Source organism: Sminthopsis crassicaudata, chromosome 4 (assembly GCF_048593235.1).
Source record: "Sminthopsis crassicaudata isolate SCR6 chromosome 4, ASM4859323v1, whole genome shotgun sequence".
Taxonomy (NCBI): domain Eukaryota; kingdom Metazoa; phylum Chordata; class Mammalia; order Dasyuromorphia; family Dasyuridae; genus Sminthopsis; species Sminthopsis crassicaudata.
This window is the reverse complement of record NC_133620.1, coordinates 197,161,018-197,187,318: the sequence shown is the minus strand read 5'-3', so window position 1 is coordinate 197,187,318 and position 26,301 is coordinate 197,161,018. Positions and strand designations below refer to the sequence as shown.

At 37.8% G+C, this 26,301-nt stretch overlaps 1 protein-coding gene and 1 long non-coding RNA gene across 3 annotated transcripts in view; one reads left to right on the top strand and one right to left on the bottom strand.

The window, feature by feature from the left end:
- SCML4 (Scm polycomb group protein like 4) overlaps positions 1-26,301 on the bottom strand; it is a 185,835-nt gene that overhangs the window by 15,991 nt on the left and 143,543 nt on the right. Inside the window, exons 9-10 of the mRNA XM_074310158.1 lie at positions 24,102-24,119; positions 9,782-10,069 (exon numbers count right to left, since the gene is read on the bottom strand). Of these exons, the coding sequence (XP_074166259.1) occupies positions 9,782-10,069; positions 24,102-24,119 (306 nt within the window). The remainder of the gene's footprint in view (positions 1-9,781; positions 10,070-24,101; positions 24,120-26,301) is intronic.
- LOC141566101 (uncharacterized) overlaps positions 11,579-26,301 on the top strand; it is a 39,747-nt gene continuing 25,024 nt past the window's right edge. The window contains exons 1-2 of one of the 2 annotated variants that reach the window (XR_012489233.1): positions 11,579-11,696; positions 18,724-18,885. This is a non-coding gene — a long non-coding RNA (uncharacterized LOC141566101). The remainder of the gene's footprint in view (positions 11,697-18,723; positions 18,886-26,301) is intronic. The other variant, XR_012489232.1, reaches the window with a different exon arrangement.

The window sequence follows — 26,301 nt, the reverse complement described above, 5'->3', positions numbered from 1 at the left end:
ACAAAACCCAGCACAAGTTACATGCTAAGATTTGCCCAGGATTTAATGGCAGCCCATAAACCAGCTTCAGGAAGAAGAAAAATGGAGTTGCCCAATGGCAAGTTTGTAAAACCTTTGCAGTGGTCTGTGCTTATAAAGATAATAAATAAACTACATGAACTGGCTGCCGCAAAGGTGTCAGGGAGATCTATGAATTCAGCCTGGCATTGCCAGGACAGGCAAATTTAATAGGTTAGCTGGAACACATGACAGATGTGAAAAAAATGTAGTGTCGAAGCCTGGTGAAACATACAAACTGCTTGACAAATGTCTTTGTGAAAATGCCAGCATTTCTCATGGTGTGGAGTGCTTTGTAAGTAGTGATGTCCTTTCCCTGGATACAGCCCAAAAGCTTATGAAAAATGAGACCCAGTTGTGAATGGAGGTATAATGAAATGTTTTTCTAGAGCTGAAATAATAATTCCCAGGAATGGAATTGCCTTGAATCTAGTTTTTAAATAATCCAGCACATTTTTACATGCATGCACACTCAATCTCTGTCTCTCTGCCTCTCACACACCCATGTGAAAACTCAATAAATCCTTTCATGTATTTCATGAATCTGTACATGTTTTCATCTCCACGTCTGAAAAATGGGGGAATGGAAAAACTACTGGACTGGGAATGAGGAGTATCATCATCATCATATGTGACGTTCCAATAGCCTTTTAAGACTTGCAAAGCTCTTTACACTCAGCTTTTCATTTTATCCTCATAACCTGGAAGGTGAATATCAGTATTATTCCTGTTTTATAGATGAGGAAACAAACTCAGAGGAGTTAAGAACTTGTCCAAAGAGACACAGCTAATAAGTATTTGGGGCAGGACTCAAATCTAAGACTTACTAATTCTAAGGCAAGAACTCTGTATTATCAAAGGTTTTTGGGATCCATTGTTGCACCACAGTAGGGCATGATCTGAGCCAAGCCCTTATTTCTCTAGGTCTTAATTTTCTCTTTTGTAAAATGGAGGTACTAATAATTTTGTTTTGCCTTGTAATTGCTTTCAAGAACTAAATGAGATAATAATATCTGGCATGTACCTACTGCTCCAAAGCAAGGGGAGCAAGCACTTTATCTCTCTGTCTCTGCCTCTCTCTTTGTGTCTCTGTATTTCTCTCTGCTCTTCTCTCCTTTTCCTCTCTTCTTCTCCCCTTTCCTTCTTTCTCTCCTCTCCTCTCCTCTCCTCTTATCTTCCCTTCCTCTCTCCCTCTCCTCTCTCTGTTTATACACACATATATCCATGTATATAATATATACACATATCACATATGTTCACATGTGCATATATACATGTATGTGTGTATATTTATTCATGTGCATACTCCTATGTCTCATCTCATTTGAGCATCAATAGAAAGATGGGAGGAAGATATGAAAGATATTCTCATTTTACAGATGAGGAAAATTAATGCTAAGAGAAGCATTGACCAGTAAGTGGCAGAGATGAGAACTCAGACCTTCCCTACTTTAGGTGTATTACTCTACCTACTATGCCACCCTACCTTTTTGAAAGCAGACAGAATTTATATTTATGTTGCAATTATATATAACATAATAAAGATAATATGCACAATATAAAATATTATGCAGCATATATTTTCCTTAATCATATATTTATATTATTTTCATATATTTAAGATTTTCAAAGTGCTTTTCAACTATTATTAACCAATCCTAACAATAATTCTGGGAGGTTGGTGCTATTATTATCTCCATGAGGAAATTTATACTACATAACTTCTCCAGAATCACAAAGCTAGACTAAGTGGCTGAGATTGCATTTGAACTCAGATCTTTCTTACTTCAGGCCCGATACTCTATCCATTGTGTTACCCAGCTGCCTCAGATACGAAACATCTTTCAAAAATATGAAGTTACTTTTTTTTTTGCTTGCTTGCTTGTTTGACCTCATTTGGGGTTTTCTTTGCAAAGATATTGGAATTGTTTGCCATTTTCCTTCTCTAACTCATTTTACTGATGAGGAAACTCAGGCAAATGGGCTTAAATAATTTTCCCAGGTTATATGAGTAAAGTGTCTGTGCACAGATTTGAACCCACAAAAATGACTCTTTCTGACACCAGACGCAAAAGTGTTACATAAATTGGAGGTATATAATTCCATCCCTCTATAATTTATGAGCATGATTTAAAAGTCAGTTGGAAAACCTTACTAGAATAGTAGAAAGAACATTGGGTTTGGAGTCAGAAGTTCTGAATTTGAATCCTATCATCACTTAATAGTTATTTAACATTGGACAAGTTAGTTCACTGATTTAGGCCCCATTTTCCCCATCTGTGCAATGAAAGGGCTAGACTATAGGGTCTTTGAGGTGACTTTCTAGTTCAGAAGTGTCCTGTATATGCAAACAGCTCACTTGCAGTGGAAGTGAGGGTAAACTTCCCTTTCTAGAACTCCTGTTGGATTGTAGGGTCATTGGTCTGACTCAGAAATGGCCTCGGAGGACATCTATTTCATTCCCCAATCCAGAAGAGACAATAAAGACTAGGGAATAGTGACTTCTTAAAGTCATAAAAGTATCTAAGTTAGCCAATAATCATTTATTAAGTATGTCAGACACTGTGCTAAAAGATGGGGAAAGAAAGAAAGTTAAAAGATAGTAGTTCTTATTTTCAAGGCGCTGGTAGAGATAAGGATGGATAGTGAAATTCATTTCAATAAACATTCACTAAGCACTTACTATGTGTCAGGCATTGTGCTAAAAGCTGGGGATACCAAAAAAATGCAGTCCCTGCCCTCAAAGAACTTTCAATCTAATGGTGGGGGGGAGGAGAGAAACAAAATGCAAACAAATAAATATAAAGCAAGCTATATACAGGATAAGTAGAAAATATTAATAGAAGGAAGAGAAATTGGGGAAGGCTTTCTCTAAGATAGTGTTCTAGGTATGAGAGATAGTGAAAATACCCAGTGATGGACTGTCATGTAAGAGGTAGGTTTTGAATGTAAGACATTCCAGAGCTAGAGCCCTTGCCATTGTAGACCAGTTTGGGAGGTGAATGGGGAAAAGATGTATTTCATTTTTATCACATACGGAACTCATTTCTGCATTTTTTCATAGAAACAAGATTATAAATAGAGGCTGGGATTAGAAGCTAGCCCACAAACACCTATATAACCCATAATATAAGGGAAATGCTCTACACTTATAGTATTGTGTTCACTTTTTTTTCTTTTTGATAGAAGTTGTATAATAGTCCTATTACATTATGAGTTAAAGTGAAGTGTTGTATGGATAGATGAATAGGGGTTGGAAGGGAATCCCTAAAATGATTTGTAGAAAAAGGTCACATTTTTGGATAGGAGTGAAGTATCAAGGCTCCCAAAGTCTATTAATAATAGACAAAAGCTAAGAATTTCAAAAAGACATTTGGTATTTGTGTTTGTTTTGTTTGCTTAAGAAAAAGCATTTTTCTTAAAGCAAAATTTCCTTACCTACATCTCTTGAATTATACAAATTTCACTGAATGCAAGTTAATACCATAGGGAAAAAATTACCAAATTCATGGATTCATGTTCTTTACTTGTCAAAGTTATTTGATTTTTTTTTCAGGTTGTGTCCTACTTTGGTTAAGAAAAGAGACGGTGTTTAAAAGGTAAACATAATTAAATTTCTACAAGTATATTTGAATTTTATTCTACTGAATTTTGCAGCCAGGAGACTGATTTAGCCAGATATTCTAGTTCTATGTCTACAAATAAATAATAAAGGATTAGTCAACTTTAATACTTGAATTTGCTAATTGTTTTTCCCTGCTGCATCTCTTTTATCTTAAGCTAAGATTGCAGAAACACCATCGAAAAACTTCATTTTTTTTGGTTTTTCATATGTTTTTAAGACAGACTTCAGTATAAAAAGATTATCTTTGCACTTACACAAATATATAATATAGGGGCACTTAGGTGGCACAGTGGATAGAGCACCAGCCCTGAAGTCAGGACTGTAAATAAATTAGCAGATGAGATTCTGCTGAAGTATAGAGAAAAACTTCACTTAGGTATACTTACTCCTGTAGTGGTGATATGAATGTGGATTTGAATTGTGATCATGAAGTTATGATATTAATATTTAGGTGGAATTTATAGAATAATTTCCCTTATCTTATTGTCACTCCTGATGTCCCATTTAATTCAGTTCAACACAGATATATTGACTATGTTCTACAAAGAAAAATGATGGGTTAGATGTTATGGGGAAAGAAAGCTCAGACAAAACATTATCCTTTGTCTTCCAGAAACTCATAATCTAGCAGAAGAGGTAAAACATGCCAGATAAGGCAGAATGGGACAGGTAATATAGGAGAAGTATGAGCTAAGAATGTGAATGTGTATGTGTTATGTATACAAAGAAGGGAAAAGAAGGGAAAAGAGAGAGAGAACAGAAAGAAAGCTTTTTTAGTGTTTAGATCTTTATTTTTGTATTTGCATCTTGAAAGCCTAGCATAGTGCCTGACACATAGATTTTAAGAAATGCTTGTTCACTTGCTGAATGGGAGTAGAGAGAAAAAAGGAAAGGAAGCAGAAGAAGGAAAGAGAAAGGGAGGAGAGAGAAGAGGTGGAGAAGACAGAAAGGAGAGAAGAGAGGATGAAGAGAGAAAAGGAGAGAAGAGGAGAGGACTAGAAAGGAGAGAACACAGAAGAAAGAAAAAAGAGGAGAGAAGATAGAAAAAATAAGAGAAGAAAGGAGAAGAGAAGAGAGAAAAAGAGGAGAGATCAGAAAAGGAAAGAAAAGAATAGGAGAGGAAAGAAGGAGAGGAGACAAGATAAAAGAGAAAAGGAGAGGATAAGACAAAACAGAAGAGCAAAGAGGAAGAAGAGAGGAGACAGAAGAAGAAGGGAGAGAAGAAGAGAAGAGGAAAGAATAGTACAAAACAGGAAAAGAAGAGGTTATATTGATAAAATGTAATCCCCTTGCAAACTTTAAAGCCTATAAAAATGGCATTTGTCATAATATAATGAACCTATGGCAATTCATTTGGGTGATGAGAAGATCCACTGAAGGTACAGAATTTTGTCATTCGGTGATTCAGGATATGAAAGTTTTTTATAAGTATTAAACATTCAAACTCATCATGCTCTCCCAAGACAGCTCCAAACTTTAACCCAGCAAAGTGACAGTATGCAACAAAAATTCAGGCTGCCCTAAGAACTGATTTATCCTGTTTATTTTAAACACTGAAGTTTGGAACTAAATATGAATGATAATCCTTCGAAATCTATCTACCTGGTAAAATGCAAAAGTCAGAGTCTTAATTATTTGAAATCTCATGTTTCTCAGCAATTCTTTCTTGGCTGAGAGACAGGAACACACTCTCAGAGAATTTCTTCACCTGAATACCAAAGCAAAAGCCAGGAAAGCGTGGACCATGTACACATACTCTTCACATTACATTGACAGGCGTAACAGATAAGCTCAGGCACGTGCATCAAGACAGCAGGAAGACAGACCAAGTTATTCACTGGAGGGAGAAAGCTGTGTGGTTCTTCTCGATGCCGGATTCTTGCCATCCGCACAGGACTGCATAAGATACATGATTTCAATTTATACCATGGAGGGGAGATGAGTCTAGGGGCCTTCCCCAAATTTATGACCAAAGTCACTTCTGTTCCTAGAGATAACTCAGTCCTTTCATTCAGGGTGTGATTTTTAGAACAATAAGCAGTGAACTAGGTGACTTCAGCACCACTCATAGGAGCCAAGCTATTTAGTCACTGATGAGACCTTGGTAAGAAAAATATAGTATTGTCAAAGGTTTGACTGAAGGCAGAGATTGTTTCATTTTTATCTTTATCTCAGCTAGCTCAGCACTTGACACATAATAGGTACTTAGTATAAATGCTTGTTGATTGATTCATGTAAGGGTAGGATTGAAAGAAAAGCCATACAGAATATAAATGCTAGGATTTCTTCATTTGGCTAGAATTGTTGGTATTCACTATGCTAAAAGCCAATAGCCTTCTAAATGGACTCTCTTTTAGTCTCTTACCTTTCCAATCTGTCTTACAAATGGCAGCCAAAATAATCTTAAACCACAAATCTGACCATGCTACTACCCTGCCTAAGAATCTTCATTGGCTCCGTAGGATATTTAAGATAAAACAATGCTTCTTGACACTGAAAGCCCATCAGAGTTTGACTCCAGAAGACCTTTTAAGACTTGTCTTGCACTACTATCTTCATGTATTCTACATTTCATTCAAATTAGCTATGTCTCTCATGTCCAAAATGCATCCCCTGCCTACCTCCATTTCCAAGAATCCCTCTTTTCCTTCAAGGCTTAGCTCATGTGCTTCCTCTGCAGCAAGCATTTTCTCATCCCCTATTTGTTGGTGCTTTCTTTCTCTTAAAATTATCATATATATTAGAAATCAAAGTCTGGAGGTAAAATTCCAAGTCTATCTAAGTGAAGTTGGGCACTTAGTCTCTGCAGGTTTAAATTTCCTTGATCTAAAAAATGAAGAAATGAGACAAGGGAACTATTAAACTTCTTTTCTGTGTTGATCTTATGCAGATTGCATTGATTTTCTTTTTAAAGGCAGACCTTGGCTTTCAATGCATATTCAAAATCCATGATTGTAGCATGCTGTCGTCTCTAGAAGCTGCCGGATCACTCTCTGGGAAGAGATCTGCTGTGTCTTCTACTCAAATCTCTCTGACAGATTCTTCTTCCTGTAACGAACCGTTGTCTCCAGGCAGTTGCTGTTAACTCTTGTCCAAAGAAGTGACTTCCCTTCCTGCAGGGAGCCCCGTCAAGCCTGATGCAATGCAGAGTCTTTCTTCTTGAATCCTGGCTCTGAATCTCCTCCAGCTCTTATCCTTCTCCAGGCCGATCTCCTCTCTGCGCCCAGTGCTGTCTCTTTTTATCCTCCCAGAGAATGGGCGTGGGATAATGCAAGGGCTTCTGGGAAGAACCACCCCAGCCAATGAGCTTGCCCCCTCTATCAAGTCAACCTGAGTTCTCACCTTGTAATTGTCCAGAAAACCTGAGTTCTCACTTAGTAATCCTAACATCATATGTTGTAGATATAAAATACTTCTGCAGAAATTGAACGAGGCCAATTTTTTGCTTGAAATTCTTTCATTTCATATCCCACTAGCTTCCATTTATCTACATCTATCTTTTCTTCCTCTAAGAACCAAGGGGAAGTGCATCTTAATGCAGCCAAGAGTTTAGCAATCTGTACCCAGGTTACAAGTAAACTCTGCTCCTCAATTATCTTGATTATACTCTCTATAGTACCACTCCTGAATGGGGGTGGAGCTGAGGTTGCTTCTGGGGCTGGGGTTGAGTCGGCTGAGGTCCAGGGATTGAATATAGCTAACATCTGCCCCATTTCAGCTATAAGAGATTCCTGGTTTAGCCCTTAACAAGTTAAGTTCCTTATTTATCTATTAGCACGCTCACTTAATCTTTAACAAAGTTTCCTCCTTACTCACGGTTCTGGGTCAGAGAGACTGAGATCTAGATCGGAAGCTTTTCCACTGGAATCAGGACTGTGTCTGTCCCTGTTCGGGCGCCAAATTGCGAAGGTCTGGTCTAGCTCTTCTTGTCAGGATAAGCAAATGTCCTTGCCCCACGTTGGGCGCCAATTGTAGCGAGCTGTTGTCTCCAGAAGCTGCCGGATCACTCTCTGGGAAGAGATCTGCTGTGTCTTCTACTCAAATCTCTCTGACAGATTCTTCTTCCTGTAATGAACCGTTGTCTCCAGGCAGTTGCTGTTACCTCTTGTCCAAAGAAGTGACTTCCCTTCCTGCAGGGAGCCCCGTCAAGCCTGATGCAATGCAGAGTCTTTCTTCTTGAATCCTGGCTCTGAATCTCCTCCAGCTCTTATCCTTCTCCAGGCCGATCTGCTCTCTGGGCCCAGTGCTGTCTCTTTTATCCTCCCAGAGAATGGGCGTGGGATAATGCAAGGGCTTCTGGGAAGAACCACCCCAGCCAATGAGCTTGCCCCCTCTATCAAGTCAACCTGAGTTCTCACCTTGTAATTGTCCAGAAAACCTGAGTTCTCACTTAGTAATCCTAACACATGATAGTCCGACCCTCCACTCCATCCCTTCTAGAGTGTTGCAAACTAAGCCATTACTAAGTGCCAAACCCATTCCTGGGCAAAGCATATATGATCTTTTCCATTGCTTCTCCCTCACCCCTAATTTAGGCTCAGACTTCCAGTAATCTAGTCCCTGCTTTCTGAGTTGGGGGATTTTATACAGGAGATTTTTTAAAAATTCAATTGATAATTCAATCCTTGTACATGTTAATAAAAACAATTTCCATAAAATCAGATCTAATTTCTTTATCTCCCCTCCCTTTTCAGTTACTTACCCTTTGACCACATAGCTATGGCCATACCTCCTTACTGGATTCCCAGCTTGGCCACACTCTTAGCATGATCTTAGCTCAAACTTCATTTTGGCTCTGGTTCTGTTTTTGCACAGGAAAGCCTGATCTAAGAATTGGTCAAAAAGGCTGCCTTCTAGGGAATAAAATGCAAGGAGATCCAAAGAACACATTATAACTGCGTTTTATATATTCCCATATTGTCCATGCCAAAAAATGCCAATCTCCCTGGCAAGTGGGTGTTTATGTTATGACCAATCAAGTTTTAAGAATCACAACAAAAACTAAAAATTCCCAGAATTCTAGAGGGAGTGTCTATCATTGACACTTCAGGCAGCCAACTCCAGAGTTGTGCCTCGTAGAATTAAAGAAAAGAGGATGCGTTCATTTAATTATTATCACAGAATTGGTTTCCTCCTCAAAGAAGCTGGGAGAATAGAAATTTTCCTAAGTAGAATGAGTGAGACAAATTTTGTAGGATAAGGCATTTGTGAAGAAAACAGGCTTGGGGCCAGTACTATCACAATCTCAGAACTGGTATTGTGAGCAACCAGAAGGCAACATGAGAAGATTGATCTTTAACTAGGAAGAAGAAAAGGATGCAGGAGTCTGAAAAGGAGATAATAACCTACCACCTAGGATTGTTGTGAGGATAAAAAAGGTAATAACTTGTAAAGAATTTTACAAACCTTAAGCTCCATATAAATAATAGCTTTAATTTTTTTTTACTATTATAGAAAAGGAGATGGAAGGGAGCCAAAGTTAATTCCCCCCTGTCCCACCATCCTTCCAAATATAAAATGATATCTAAGACAGAGTATTCATTCCTTTCTAGCCTGGAGAGTCGTGCCAGGGGAGGAGCTTGGGGCAGGATTTATAGTCTTATGGTATGAACCTCAAAATTAACAGAAGGATCCTGGTTTCTTCAACAGCCCAGATCTGCCATCCCCTTGAAAAGCTGGCTCCCATCACTTTTTGCTTCTCTACCCTCATTGCCACAAGGAACTGGCTGGGTGATGAAGCAGATTGGAGCCTGGGGGAGGCTTTTGGAGATGGCCCATGTGTACGGGGTAGAGCAAAGTAAACATACATGAAAGCATTTTTGATCATTCCTGGCTATATAAGTATGCAACGTACAGAGCTCTGGTAGCCTGGGAGCAAAGGATAAGAGCAATGTAATATTTTATTTTTAAAGGATACAGGCAATAATGTGAGAGACAATAAAAGAATAGGGTCAAAACTTCCTAACACCATGTGAGCTCTCCCTTTCCTATGTGTTACTTAGGGGATAAATTATCAATTGTATTGGTTTCTAGAAGAAAGTGCTATTTTCTCCAGAGCTCTGACCTTAGACAGTTACATATGGGATTGTATTACGTTACCACTTTTGTTTCCTTCCAAATAAGTGCCATTCCTCATGAGACTGGATGCCTGATGCCTCAGACCAACAGTTGAGGGGCCACTTGAGGACATGGAGCCAGATCGATGACTGCAGGAGGAAGTTGGGAGGCCTCTCCCAAGGCATCCATCTCCAGAGCTCAACCTCCCAGAATACAAGGAGGAGGAAGAGGAAGAGCCCATGCAACTGAAGGCAGAATTGGAGGGGTCCACACTGTAGCGCTTCATACCCACAGGGTCCAACAGGTAATCTTCCGAGATGACAGTTTTGGCTGGGCAAGGAAGCAGTGCAAAAAAGCAGAGATCAGCACAAGAGACCAATGGTCACTGGAAAATGGCAAACCTTTCCCTGATAGTCAACTCCCAATCATTCAGAATGTTCAGAGGTTAGGGGCAATTGTGAGTAGTGAGCCAGGAATACCTAGATTCAAACATCACTCTTGACACATCCTGGCAAAGTGACCCTAGACAAAAAACAATCTCTCAGTGATGAAGGCAATTCTCTTAGACTCTAAGTTGCAGAGAAGATGCTGACCTGCATTGGGGGGGGGGGGGAGGGAGGATGTTTCACATCTGAGGGTTCATTCTAATCAATGAAATTACAAGCTCAGACCTGACCCTAGCCCTGTTGGGTATTTGGGGAGAAATCCACAGAGATCACTTACATCTTGTTAGCAAAAAAATAAAATAAAACAAACTACATATTTCATTCACTCTTTGAGGGAGCTGACAAACAAAAAGGGCTCTAAAAGAAGTTTTCTATTTCACTGCTTTCTCTCTCTGTGTGTAGTCTCCCTGGATAAAATATAAGTTCCCTGAAGACAGTGACTATTTCATAGTATTTTTTGCATCCCCAATACTTAGTAAGTTCCTAATAAAAACTTGTTGGTTGATTGTACAGAGATGCTAAAGAAGCATTTGGAGAAGGGGAAATAGATTGATCTGGATAACCCATTAATTAATTAATTACATAATCAATTCAATTCAACAAAAAATTTAATGATTCTACTATGTTCCAGAGAAGATGCTTAGGCAGGCAGAGATAGAGACAAAACAAAGAAACAGTTCCGCCCTCAAGAAGTTTGCATTGTCAGGAAGGATATAGCAAGTGCATAACTATTCAACCAATAAGCATTTATTAAGTGCTAGCACCATGCCAGTCCCTAGGGATATGCACTTATAAAAATGAAACATCTTTCTCTCGAGGAATTTACTATGGGGATACAAAATTACACACACACACACACATACACACACACACACATAGAGAGAGACAGGCAGGGGGGGAGGGAGGGAGGGAGGGAGGGAGAGAGAGAGAGAGAGAGAGAGAGAGAGAGAGAGAGAGAGAGAGAGAGAGAGAGAGAGAGAGAGAGAGAGAGAGATACAAAGACCAAAAGACAGAGATAGACACTAAGAGAGACACATACAAAGAGCCAGAGATGAGACAGACAGACAGACAGACACACACACACACACACATGCAGACAAAGAGACATAGTGAGGGAGGGAGGGAGGAAAAGAGGGAAGGAAGGAGGGAGAGAGAAGGAAGAAGGAAAGGAGGGGGGAGAGAGAATTGTTAGTATTTTTCAAATACCACCACACAGGAAGCCCATGAATTTAATGATCAATCAAATCCTCTGAAAAAGAATTCCTAGGAATATTGTCCAGCAACCTATTATGAGAGATCATAGAACAGAACCTTTCAGCATTCCTTCCTTTCTTGAGAGATCATAGAACAGAACCTTTCAGCATTCCTTCCTTTCTTCCTCTCTAATCTCTCCATCCACAACATAGGTAAGAAGTAAAAAGGCTGCCCCTACCCAGATAAGTGGCTGGTAAATTCTTTTTATCCATGAGTAAAAACAAAAGCCAGAAAATGTTTGGCAACCAGAAAAAAAGGTATGATTAGATAATATGCTTTAGTGGATAGAGGGCATGAAAGGAAATCAGGAAGATCCAGACTCAGAAAACATCTATGTGACCCTTACAAGACACTTAAGTTCTATTAGTTTCACCTGTTTCCTCGTCCTTAATAACATCACTCACCTTTCAGGGTGCTATCATTGGGTTTTTATGAGCCTCAAATGAGATATGTGGGTAAAGTACTTTTCAAACTTGAAAGCAGTATATAAATGAGAGTCATTGTGATGGTGGGAATATGGTTAACTTAAAGATGGAAATAATCACAATAACCAATTAGATAGTAAATATAATATATATTCTGCTAATAGCAGCTGTTATCTTACAAAGCACTTAACATAAAATTAGCTTATTGATTTTCACCACTAATCTTCCTTCCACATCTCACATCATTCAAATGCTTTTTCCCAGAATCCCTTTCTCACATGAAGCGGTAGCCTTTCTTGCCAAGGCAAACTCTTTATCCCATCCCTTCTCCTCCAGCAAATCACCCCCTTTATCATTCCCGTTCTCACTACTCTTCGGTCTTTATCTACTGGCTGCTTTCCTGTTGCCTACAAACATATTCACATCTCCCTCTTTCTGTGATCCCAATGTCCTTACTGGCTCTGAGTAAATCATTTACAAATGGTACCTTTACTTCCTCTATTCTTACTTTCTTTTAAACTCTCTTTAGTCTAGCTTCCAGCTTCACCATTCAACTGAAGCTGCTTTCTGCAATGGTACTGATGATCTCTTAATTACAAATATAATGGCCTTTTCTCAATCCACAATCTTTTGGACCCCTTTGTAGTCTTTGATACTACCTAATACTCTCTTATGAGTACTATCCTCTCTCTGGATTCTAGTATCAATACTCTCTACTGAGTTTTTTCCTATCTTTCTAACTAATTCTTATTCTTTGCTGGTTCTTCCTTCAGATCATATCTACTAATGGTGAGTGTTCTCAAGGCTCCATCCTGGGTCTCTCTTCTTTTCTCTGTGCTAGTTAATTTCATGATCTCATCAGTTGAGGATTCTCAAATCAATTTATCTAGCCCTAACCTTCATCCTAACCTCCAGTTTCATACCTCCAAGGCCCATTAGACACCACAAGCTAGATGTCCCATAGATATCTGAAGCTCAGCATGTATAAAACATAACTTATTATCTTTCCCCCTCAAACTCTCCCTACTACTGAACTTTCCTAACATTCCAGAGCACCATCATTCTCCCCGTCACTCACAATCTCCGTGTCATCATCTCTTCCTTATTAGCACTCATCCAACATACTTACTCTATTGTTAAATATTGCGGTTTCATTAAATGTATGGCATCTGATCCTTTTGTAATACATTTAGCATATTAACTAAATTATACCATAGTAAGAGCACATTAAGACTCAAGGACAAAAATTTCATGTAGCTTGTGTACTTCTTTTGTAAAATTGAAAGTGTAAATTGTACACTTTTAAGGGACATTAACTCCAAGTATAAGCATTATCTATTCAACCATGCATACAAGAAAAACATTTTTTAATCTATCAAGAACAGGAAGCACAGTCACTCTCATGTATTGAATTACCTCTTTTAAAAATATTAAATATAAATGTCTTTTTTCTAAATACTCTTTGCATGTCATCTAGAGGTCTAGTTTAGAGAGACAATAGATTCTGGTAATTTTAATGATTAAGTAGCTTGTGATAATACACTTTACTTGTGTAAAACTACATTATAAACTGCTTTTAAAAATATTGTAGTTTCTACCTTCACGGCATTTCTCAAACATGTTCCCTTCTCTCTCTTCACACAGCTAATTCCTGGTAAAGATCCTTGTCAACTCATGTGGGATCTATAGCAATAAGCCCTCTGGTTTGTCTCCCTGTCTTTCCCCAATTCAGTCTGATCTTTTTATCTTTCTACTTATTAAACTCCAGAGGATTCCCTATTGTTTTGAAGATCAATAAATTTTCTGTTTGACTTTTGAAGCCCTGAACAACCTAGTCTCATCACTTTTCTAACCTTCTCAAACCTTAATCTCCTTTCCATCCCCTCCACTATACTTAGTGATCCAGAGACTCTGGACTCCTACACTATACTACTGTCTCCCAACTCCATGACACTGGATACCTCTGAAGCCTGGAATTCTCTCTCTCCTCATTACTCCTTCCTGTCATCCCTCCCTTCCTTTAAGATTCAATTCAAATTTAACTTTCAGTAAGAGACCTTTCTCCAGGCCTTCCCAGTTTTAGTGCATTCCCTCTGATATTACTTCCCATTTACATTGTATGTATATCACTTCTATGTGCATATTTATTTTTATGTTGTCTTCCTCATTAGAATATGAGATCCTTTCCCTCCTCTTTCTTTGTAATCCTTATACCTAGTGTATGTACCTGATATTCACTAAATACTTAATAAATTCTTGTTGATGATCATAATGATGAGGTAATTATTATAATAAGTGTTATTATTCCTCTTTTATAGACTTCCTAACTTGGGCTCAGGAACATTAAGTTCAATTCATTTTATTTAACACACTGTACAAGATTACAAAACTATTAATGTCAGATCCTAACTAGCTTTTTGGCACCACTGTATGCTAGCATGAATACAAGTATTTAGATATATTTTTGTTATTAAGGCTTGTTTCTCCCACAATGGTACAATAACGTCATTTAAACTAATTGTAAACAATATGTCTTGATCCTTGAGGGTTCTCTTGTCTATTTTTGGTGAATCTATTCTCCAAGACGAGAAGAGAAAATTCTCAGGGAGAGTCTAAGAGGAGTCTTGGACAGAGATGAGTTTCAGATAGCTTCCAAGGGAAATGGGCTTTGATCCTCGAGGCAGTGAAGGGTGATAGGAGTAGAACTGGCTCCAGATGCTGGGAGGACAGCTCCCAATTTGTTTCAGCATCCCTTTGCATATTTTGCTATCTTGTAAGATTTGTTGTTGCTGTTTTTGTTATAATTAGTTTTAAGAGAGGGTGATGAGGAAGAGGTGCTTTGTCAGCAACGTAAATGCTATGATTAGTGTGGCCTCCCAGCTTCCCCTAACTCTGGGAGCAATGTATGAGAGGAGGGAAGGAGAGAGGATAACAAATATTTTAGGGACTGTACAATTGTAGGCACCCACTGGACCAGAATAAGAGGCAAAAAAAGAGAAGTAAAGGGAGGAGAAGAGAAAAAAAAGAATGAAAGAAAAGAAAGAAAAGGGAAAATTCTGTTTACAATCCAATAGAAACAAATTGGAAATGAAAAAAAAAATGACCAGAAACCTAGCATGTCAAACGATTAGAGCTTTAGCAGTAGTCAAAGATCACCAATTAGAATCACCTCACTTTACAGATAACGAAGCTGAGGACCAGAAAGCTTAAATGAATGAAAAGTATTTATTAAAACATTCACCATGTGCCAAGCCTTGGTGCTAATCATTGGAGATACAATTTCCATTTTTTAAAAAATAGATTTTTATTGATATATTTTACATCACCCATATTTCCCCCTGTACCTTTCACCTTCCTCTTCCAGAAAGAAGAAAAAATATACAAAACCAATTAATAAATCATAAAAATCTGATGTTATTTCCATAGCTATGTAGTCCTTCCTCCATTCGGGCAAGGAGAGAAAAGTTGTCTTTTATGTTCCTTCTTTGAGGCCATGCTTATTCTTTGTAATTTTACAACAAACACATTTGATTGTTTTGTAGTTTCACTTTACATTGTAGTCAATATATATTATTCTCTTGTCTCTGATTACTTCATTTTGTATTAGTCCATATAATTCTCTCCTTGCTTGTCTATATTCATTATTTTTCTTTTTCTTATAAATCTCTAATATTCCATTGCATCCATGTAATGCAATTTAAGTCATTTCCCTAGTTGATAAATTTCTACTTTGTTTCCAATTCTTTGCTACGAAAAAAAGTGTTGCTATTATAAACATTTTAGTCTACTTAAAGACATTTCTGTTAATGTTTTTCTTGTTGTATATGCCTAACAGGGCAATCTCTGGGTCAAGAAATATGAACATTTGTAGTCATTTAATTTGCATAATTACAAACTGCTTTTCATAATGTTGAGTCCCAGTACATAGCCAGGAGCTGACATTCCAAAAAGGGAGGTGACACACAGAGGGAAATGTGGTCTTCAGCTTGGATATTTTTGACTTGAAAAGTTACTAGGAATAAAGATGACAATATTCCCCAAACTAATCTATTTATTTAGTGCTATACCAATCAGACTCCCAAGAAACTATTTTAATGACCTAGAAAAAATAATAACAGAATTCATATGGAAGAACAAAAGGTCGAGAATTGCAAGGGAACTAATGAAAAAAAACTCAGAGGAAGGTGGTCTAAGTGTACCTGATCTAAAGCTATATTATATAGCAGCAGTCACCAAAACCATTTGGTACTGGCTAAGAAATAGAACGGTAGATCAGTGGAACAGATTAGATACAAAGGACAAAAAAGGGTACATCTATAGCAATCTAATCTTTGACAAACCCAAAGATACCAACATTAGGGACAAAAATTCATTATTCGGAAAAAACTGTTGGGAAAACTGGAAATTAGTATGGCAGAAATTAGATATGGATCCACACTTAACACCATATACCAAGATAAGATCAAAATGGGTCCATGATTTAGGCATAAAGAGGGAGATAATAAATAGATTAGAGGAAGAGAGAATAGTCTACCTCTCAGACCTGTGGAGGAGGAAGGAATTTATGACCAGAGGAGAACTAGAGATCATTATTGATCACAAATAGAAGATTTTGATTACATCAAACTAAAAAGTTTCTGTACAAACAATACTAATGCAAACAAGATTAGAAGGGAAGTAACAAATTGAGAAAATATTTTTAAAAACAAAGGTTCTGACAAAGGTCTCATTTCCAAAATATATAAAGAACTGACCCTGATTTATAGGAAACCAAACCATTCTCCAATTGATAAATGGTCAAAGGATATGAACAGACAATTCTCAGATGATGAAATTGAAACTATTTCCACTCATATGAAAGAGTGTTCCAAATCACTACTGATCAGAGAAATGCAAATTAAGACAACTCTGAGATACCACTACACACCTGTCAGATTGGCTAAGATGACAGGAACAAATAATGATGAATGTTGGAGGGGATGTGGGAAAACTGGGACACTGATACATTGCTGGTGGAGTTGTGAAAGAATCCAGCCATTCTGGAGAGCAATTTGGAATTATGCCCAAAAAATTATCAAACTGTGCATACCCTTTGACCCAGCATTGCTGTTATTGGGCTTATATCCCAAAGAAATACTAAAGAAGGGAAAGGGACCTGTATGTGCCAAAATGTTTGTGGCAGCTCTTTTTGTTGTAGCTAGAAACTGGAAGTTGAATGGATGTCCATCAATTGGAGAATGGTTGGGTAAATTGTGGTATATGAAGGTTATGGAATATTATTGCTCTGTAAGAAATGACCAGCAGGAGGAATACAGAGAGGCTTGGAGAGACTTACATCAACTGTTGCTGAGTGAAATGAGCAGAACCAGAAGATCACTGTACACTTCAACAACATTACTATATGAGGATGTATTCTGATGGAAGTGGAAATCTTCAACATAAAGAAGATCCAACTCACTTCCAGTTGATCAATGATGGACAGAAATAACTACACCCAGAGAAGGAACACTGGGAAGTGAATGTAAATTGTTAGCACTACTGTCTATCTACCCAGGTTACTTACACCTTCGGAAGCTAATAATTAATGTGCAGCAAGAAAATGGTATTTACACACATATATTGTATCTAGGTTATATTGTAACACATGTAAAATGTATGGGATTACCTGTCATTGGGGGGAGGGAGTGGAGGGAGGGAGGGGATAATTTGGAAAAATGAATAAAAAAAAATTAAAAAAAAAAAAGAAAAGTTACTAGGATGATAAGACTACAAAGAATGGACTGACAAGCCTTTTCAGAAACTGGAAAGGTATGAAGAGAAGAGGAGATCTATGGGAATCAGAAAGATGGCTGGCCTTGGTAGCAAAGTCAAAGCAGGAGTTATGGATTTTATGTGGGAGGCAGAGGTTTGGGAGAATTTTGGACATAATTAATGACAGGGGCAGGACTAGAATTCAGATCTCTTGATTTGAAGTCTCCTTCCACTACCTCTGTCTCTTTTTATTTAACTCTTATCTCTCTCGTGCATAGTCACTCCACAAAAATTTATTAAAAACTTACTGAATATCAAACACTGTGCTAAATACTGGGAATACAATGAAATGCTCTGCAATAACATGCAAACAATTATGTACATACAAGGTATATACAGAGTAGATAGAACGTAACCATAGAGAGAAGGCACCAGCAGTAGAGACCAGAAAATATCTCTTTCAAAAGAGAGTAAGGTGAACCTTGAAAGAAGCCAGTAGGCAAAGAGGAAGAGGAAGAGCATCCCAGGCCTGCCAAACAACATGCAAAAGGCAAGAAGTTGGGAGATATGAGAAGTGTCAAGAAGATCAATGTTGGCTTTCAGTGGACATAGAGGAAGTAGAAGGGAATAAAGGGAACCAGTCATGAACATACATACATACATACAAACAAACATATATATATATTACATACACATAGACATATATGTCTTTTTATTTTACCATTCTTTTTTTTTAATTTTGAGAACTAAATTCTTAATAGCCTCTCCCCCACCTATTGAGAAGGCAAGAAATATGATGGGTCAGAAGCAGGATTTGTACACAGCTCTTTCTGACTTCTGACTTGAAGATCTACTTAATATGAATTTACATTATTCACCATCCCATTTCTTAACAAATACTTAAGACAATTTAAAAAGAAAATTGAATTTTCAGCTTGATAGAGAATGATGAAGATAGGCACATCATGGAGAAATGAGTCAGGGGCAACGGATATGTGGTTGAGTTGTGTGGGCTCCTTGACTGAGAGCCATGTGCCTGTTCAGTAACACAGCAACCACACAAGCCTGTTGACAGGACTTGAACTTTCAGTATCATTTTTCTCTCCAGTGGTTACAAAAAGATGCCTTCCTGATTCAATTCAGCTATCCTGCCACCCTAACTACTCCCATTAAATCAAAAGGAAGCCAATCAAGCCTCTCTTGTTCAAGCCCATTTAATTATTGAGGACGACTCCAGGAAATCTAAGCCAAGTCAGCTGAATCATAAGGGGTATGTATATGCTTGAGTGTGTCTCTCTCCATCTCTGTCTCTGTCTCTGTCTCTGTCTCTGTCTCTCTGTCTCTCTCTCCTCTCAAATCCTGATTCACTGGGGAGAAATGATGAAACTAGTGAATCATTGCTTCTTTTCTAAAAAGATTCTGCTTTTGGTATGATATGCAACAAAATGCCTGAACTGAAAAAAACCAAAATCCCAAATAGCCACAACTGAATGTGACTGCTGGTGTTTCCAGGATCAACCTCTGACAATCCTTGGAAGCACAATTATTACTAAATTCAGTAATTTTTTTTTAAACTGTGGTTCACAATCTTATATGGAGTCTTATAACTGAATGTGAGGGTTACAAAATCATGATTTATTACAAAATTTGGCTCCATTTCAGCCAAGGGAATTTTTTTTATTTCCCTTAGTTGGTTGGTCACAGTATGGACTGCCTGCAAATCATTGATGTTCTTCCATTTATTTTCATGAGATTAGAAAAGCTAAATTAAATCAAATGAAACCTAAAAGAAAGATTTTATGGGGAAATCATCACAGCAATACTTTTTTTTTTAAATGGTAGTCGAAAATTAGAAATAAAGTACATATGTTTTGATTGAGGCATGGCTGAACAAAATTGTGGCTACACATTCAATGAATATTATTGCTCTATATAAAAGACAAATAGAGAGAATGTAAAGAAATCTGGGAAGACCATGGAAAGAATACTGAATTTGAAGTGATGGAATCTAAGTCAAATCCTACTTCTTCTATTTACCACCCAAGTGACCTTGGAAAAGTTATTTTTTAGACCTCAGTTTCTTCACCTATAAAATTAAGAAGTTGGACTGGAAAGTTTCTTAGGTGCGTCTCAGCTCCAAATTTATGATTCCTTAGATAATATGAACTGATGCACATTGAAGCAAGTAGAACCAGGGGTGACAACACACAATTACAATGATATAAATTTTAAAAAATTTTAAATGACAACTGAACTGAGAATACTAATGACTAATAATGATCCCAGAGATCATATCACTACAGATCTGGGAGAAGTCAACTAACACAGTTGCTGTACTGGTCCCTTTAATTTGATTCTTTTTCTTTGTTGTTTCTTTGTTGTGGTGGGAGTGGGGCATAATAGGGAAGAGGATGATTATATTGTAAACAACATAAAAATATCAACATTTTAAAAGGAATTATTGAAGGGGAAAGAGCTAAAATGGCACAGAAAAGCCAGGTAGTTGCCTGAGCTCTTCTCAATTTCCCTTGGAAATAACATTAAATCAAACCTCTATATGGATTCTGAAGTGGCAGAACCCACAAAAAGATGTAAGGAAACTTCAGAAAAGTTTGTCTCACTTGGGTAAAAGAGGAGGACACCCCACTGCAGCAATGTCCAGATAAGGCAGGGGAAACACTTAGTCACAGCACAAGTCAGCAACCAAGGCCTCTTGGTCCTGGCACAGCAGTACACCGATGAGGCTTCCAGCTCCAGCACAGAAGGCAAATGATAGCCCCAGAACTCGGGACAACAGGTGCAAGGAGGGTAGGCCATCGCAGTGCCATGGCCAAATTGAAAATTACTTGAAGCTTTGGTATAGAAAGCCAGTGACTAGGCCTCTAGCCCCAAACATAAGAAGCTTGGGCCCTCTGTGCCCCTGAAGCAGATCCCAACTTTGAAAATCATGAAATAAGCCAAAAAATGAGTAAGAAACAGAAAAGAGGCTTGCCTATAAAACTACTATGGTGACAGGGGAGATCAGAATACAAATTCACAGGAGGACAACACTGTCAAAATGCCTACATGTGAAGCTTCAAAGGGGAATATAAATTGGTTTCAAGCCCCAAAAAATCTTCTTTGAAGAGCTCAAAAAGGATTTTTAAAATCAAGAGAAGTAGAAGAAAAATTGGGAAAAGAAATGAGAATTATGAAGGAGTATTATGAAAAAATAGTTAACAGCTTGGAAAAGGAAGCACAAAAAATAAAAATAAAATTGGCCAAATGGAAAAGGAGGTACAAAAGCTAACTGAAGAAAATAATTCCCCCAAATTAGAATTGGTCAAGTGGAAGCTAATAACTCTTTGAGACATCAAGAATTTCCTCATTGGAAAAAAACAATTGACCCGGAAAAAGGATCCAAGAGAGATAACTTAAGAATTATTAGACTGCTGGAAAACCATGATATAAAAAAAAGAGCCTGGACAGAATCTTTCAAGAAATTATCACACTGTCCTCATATCCTAGAACCAGAGAGTAAAATAGCCACTGAAAGAATCCACTTATCACCACATGAAAGAGATCCCAAAATGAAAACTCCAAGGAATATTGTAGCCAAATTCTAGAATGATCAGATCAGGAAAAAATACTGTAAGCAGCCAGAAAAAGGAGTTAAAGTAGATGTAACATTAATCTAGATGCTAAAAACACCAGTGTATTTAATGTTACTCTAAAACTTCGCATATGATAAAATTGCAGTTAAAATGTACTATGTACTGAGAAATTAAGCTTCTCCCCCCCCACACACACACACCCAGCACATATACATATATACCTTTATTAGTTCCCTATTGAGCAAAATGAAGGGAGGAGGGATTTGAATGAAGGCTTTCTGCTTGTTACCTTATCCCTCAATAGTTTCCCCCATCCTTTTGTTTAAGATTCACTGGCTTTCCTTAGGAAATGATTTTCTGTCCTTTCACGAAATTGCTCTGCGTGGCTGGACTTAATAGCCACATTTCAGCTGGCAATAAGCCCCCCAAACAACTGATCAACGTCCAAATGAAGGGTTTGTTCACAGTTCAGCTGGTAGAGCTGTTTTCTGTGGCTACAGCACTCTAACTCCTCAGCTCAGAAAGGGGCAGGGGGAATATCTATCTATGTATCTCTATGGTAAATGTATATGTATATATATACACACACTTACACACACACACACACACCACCTTTCTTAAAAGAGCTCACCAAAATTATTCTGTGATTTTTCACTAAATCTAACGAGAAATCTCTAGGCTGAAGCATTTCCATGATGTCACAGATACATATGTGTATTGTCTGTTAGAAGCCCTGACTCCCCATTCCCCGAGGAGGTCACCCCACTGCATCCCTTTAAGCACTGACTATATCACTTACCTTGGACAATGAAATTCTAAATTCCCTCCCAGTCAGCTGGGGCAGACAGTCCTTCCAGTGTTTAGCACAGGCACAGAACTCAGGAAAATAAAGGCGAGACCCTTCTGGCATGGCCTTTAAGTAGACATGTAACCTGATTGCATAAACCAGGCATATTTCTTGTCTCCTATTCAATGGAGCTCTCTGGCTTCTCCCAACTCTTTAGGGGCTTCTCTATCCATGCCCCCTGCCCTTGCTCTCTCTCTAATAAAAACCCATCATTCTTTTTTTTTTTTTTTTTTTGCCATGATTGGCTTCTCCCCTAACCCCCATGTCCCTTCATGGCCTTTTGTTTCACCTTTCCCTAGGTCAAAGAGCACTTCAGGTTGCATTACCTATAGTGTTTTATCATTTTATTTGCTTCAATTACATTTCCCATTAACTTTTTCTCAGAACAGTATAGATTTTCTTTTTAAGCCTGTCTCCTTAGCTCAAATCATTCAGTGTTGGACTTAACCCAGTGACCCCTTTCTATGTCTGTTTAAGTGCTATATATTTTCTCACATAATAGGGAGACCAGAAAGCAACATACAATTTTAATCTGTCTGACATCTGAATTTCCTCCACCCTGAGCACTCATGTTCTTGCCTAAAGTCCAATTTTAAGGCTCTGATGGGATAAGTTATATTGGGGGGGGGTGGAGACTTTTCAGACAGGATTGGTGTATTACATTTGTGAAGTGATGGAAGGAACTTTTCTTCTATGAGATGGTTCTTCATGACTCTTCTCCCAAATGAGCTAATGGAGGGAAGATATCTAGTAATGCCTTCTCTCTTGATATTTTTTTTCTATTTTGTATGTATCTTGTTTGTACAAAATTGTCGACATGTTGTCTCTCCCTCCCGTCTTCTCTGAGATTATAATTTTCTTATAGGACAAGGACTGGTTTTTGCCCTTTTCTCTATCCCTAGTACTTAGCATAGTGCCTAGCACTTACTAGGTGCTTAATAAATGCAGCTTTTTAATTTGACTAGTTCAGCAATTTCTTATGTTTATAGTCAGGAAGCTGTCACCTTTGCCACAAAGACTCCCCTGATTCTCTCCTCTCTCCAATCCCAAGCACCCACCCTCAGATGTTAGCCCCAAAGTCAAAGACAGTGTCCAAGATGAGATGTAGTCTTCCTGCTTAAAGGGAAGCAGTGGAGTGTCCTTCTATGGGAATGGGGACAGAATGAGGAATCAAGGCATCTAACAAGCAATCCACAGATACATTCCTGACATCATGGAAATGTCCCAGCCTGGAGACCTCTCATTTATAAGATTGCAAAGGCACCCTGGACTAATTCTTAAAAGAAACTAGATTCCTTGGGAAGCAGCAAAACCTATGACCCATGGCTAAAAAAATCACAAAATTAGGAGAATTTCATCACCCCACATTGAAATTTTGATTGAAACTGACCCCCCAAAAAGGAAAAAGGTTATCCTTGGTATGTTACCCTTGGAATTCTCCTACCAAGAGATCTGATTCATAGGAATCAAGCAGCAGAAAAGGGTTTTGAACTTGGCTCATCTAATTCCAAAAAAGGTCAACTAGTCACAAACATTTGTTAAACCCATGTAGTTTTCCCTTCCATACTGTGGGGATTAAAAATATGGTATCTCCATGATCTGGAAAATTCATATAAAAATTTTGAATCTTTCTTCATATGAGAGAAGAAGTCTGAATTATTGTAGTATTAAAAGATAAAATGTTAATATTGTATAATATTACAATATATTTTATGCATTTCTGAGTTTCTGAACTTTTTCTGTATTGTCTACTAACCTTCATGTTTCATCTATGGCTTTGGCAAAACTATCCAAAAGTTTCCATTTAATTTCTTATGCTGATTCATGATACATCAAAAATACAATGGGGAAAGTTGCAATGTGGAAGAGATAACTGTATTATATGCCAGGTACTGTGCTAAGTATTGGAGATACAAAAAAAAGTAAAAATAGTCCTAGTCCAGGCTACCATTCTAATGGAGGAAATAGCAAGCAAACATCTGTAAAAAGATAGACATAGATATACATACACAAGATCAATTGGAGAAGATCTTAGAGGCAAGTCACTAGCTAGATATCTTCCCTCTTTCTGCCCAGGTAATCTAGACACAATAAATTTTCTTTTCACTATCATGAGCATGAGTGGAATTTATCATTTGAAGGAACAAAATCCTTTTGTAAGGCAAAACAAAAACCCAAACTTATGTGTTGTGAACAATCACCCCTTAATTTATCTGTTTTCAGAAATGGATTTTCATATTGGTTTTCTTAAAAAATTAGAACAGTTCACTAAGAAGAATCTGGGTGAAGTGTGCTTTCTATTTCTTCATGAATAGGGAAACAACTTTATATATAATTGGAAAAATAACATAATATTAAAATAAAGAGAAATTTTATAAAAGAATGGGAAACAAAGAGAATCTAGGAGGTACAATACATATAGAGCACTGGCCCTGAAGTCAGGAGGAAATGAATTCAAATCTGGCCTCAGATATTTACTTAACTAATTGCATGATCCTGGGCATTACTTTACCCCATTGCCTCCAGAAAAGATGGGGCAACAGGGGCAAAAAAAAGTGACCTGTCTAAGGTAACATCCCTAATTAGTAGTGGAATCAAGAATGGAATAGCCCTAGTGAATGACTATTAGATGATATTGAACAAAAATTTATCTGCTTGCTCCTGTTCCCAGTAAATGATCTGCTTTAACAATTACTGTATTCTTTCTGCTTCATTAACTTAGTTATCATTCTTCCCTTGATTCCTTTATCCTTTTCTCTGTAACTGGCTCCAGAATGGTTAATTCTGACACACACACACACCCACACACACACACACACCACACACACACACACACACACACACACACACGCACACACACACACACTCACTGATGGGGACATCAGTAAGCAGCTCTATGATCCCTTCAAGGACCTCCCATACACACATTACTCTGTGTACCATCAAGAGTCAAACCCATAATCAGGCATATTTCCTAACTTTCTAATAAAGTCCCCTCCACCCCACTACACCCCTTTTCATTTCAGACATCTTCAAACTCCCATCATGAGAAAAGCCAGGATATAAACAGCTCCAATGTTAACAGCTCCTTTACCTTTCTCAATCTCCAACCCCATGAGGTGTGTGTGACAGGCTGTTTGAGTTTATACAAACCCCAAACAGCCACAGATGGTACCTGGAAACAGAGCCAAACAACTTGTTCTTCATCCCTAGGGAGCAAGAAGGGGAGTACATGCCAGAAGATGGAGATCTCTGGGATCAATCACAAGCTGCCAGAGAGCAGCAGGAATACCACCCACAAGGCCAAAGTTTTATCCCTCCCTTCCCCCATTGCCTATAATTTCAAATGGATAAGTGGCTATATTAATCAAAAACTGAAAATTAACAGGAAGTAAATCTAAGTCTCCATGAAGTCAGAGGAAAGAGCACAGAATTTGGAGTCAGAGACCCTGAGTTCAAATCCTATCTCTTCTGCCTCCTAACAGTAGAACATTGGGAAAGGTAATTTCACTTTTAAGGAGGCTCAGGTTTCTTTGTGAAATAAGTGGGTTAGACTAGGTGGCCTAAATTCTTTTCCATCTCTAAGTTTATGATCCTATAATCAAATACCAAGAAGAGCAGGAATTTAAATTTCATACATTTTATTCTTCTTGTCAAGACTTGTAGGTGTGAATGTTAAGTCTGCTTAACAGATTGGATGTGCTTGGGACTTCTGGAAGACACCATAATTATAATACTCCAGAATAGATTTATTTAGTATTTCAGGGATTAAAATATAATTACTGAACTTCTGGATTTCAGAATACCACTGAGTGGAAAGTCTTTATAAAGATAAACTCTGAAATTTCTCCGTAGATTAAGATATATAGACAGAGAATGGAAATCAGGGTTCTGCTGGTAAATGTTTAATGATCATTTTTCTGAAAAAAAATGCACATGTCAAACTTTTAAGTTTACTTTGAATTATTAACACTTAAGTGTAGATAATCGATAAAACAATAAATCAAGCTCTAATTTGTAGCTTTGCTGATTTCAAGGGTAAATGTTCACATGGAAAATTTAACAGTTCTATTTCTAGTTGACACTAAAAATTTAACAACCCACTCTCTAGCTGGTTGGTGTTGGCTCTAATACATTTGGGCAAGTGGTCCTTCCAAGGGGATGCCATAACTCAGAAACAAAAGTCACTAGATGTTAGTTCTAAAACTGAATGTTCTCACCTTATAAGTCAGCTACTCCAGCCCCA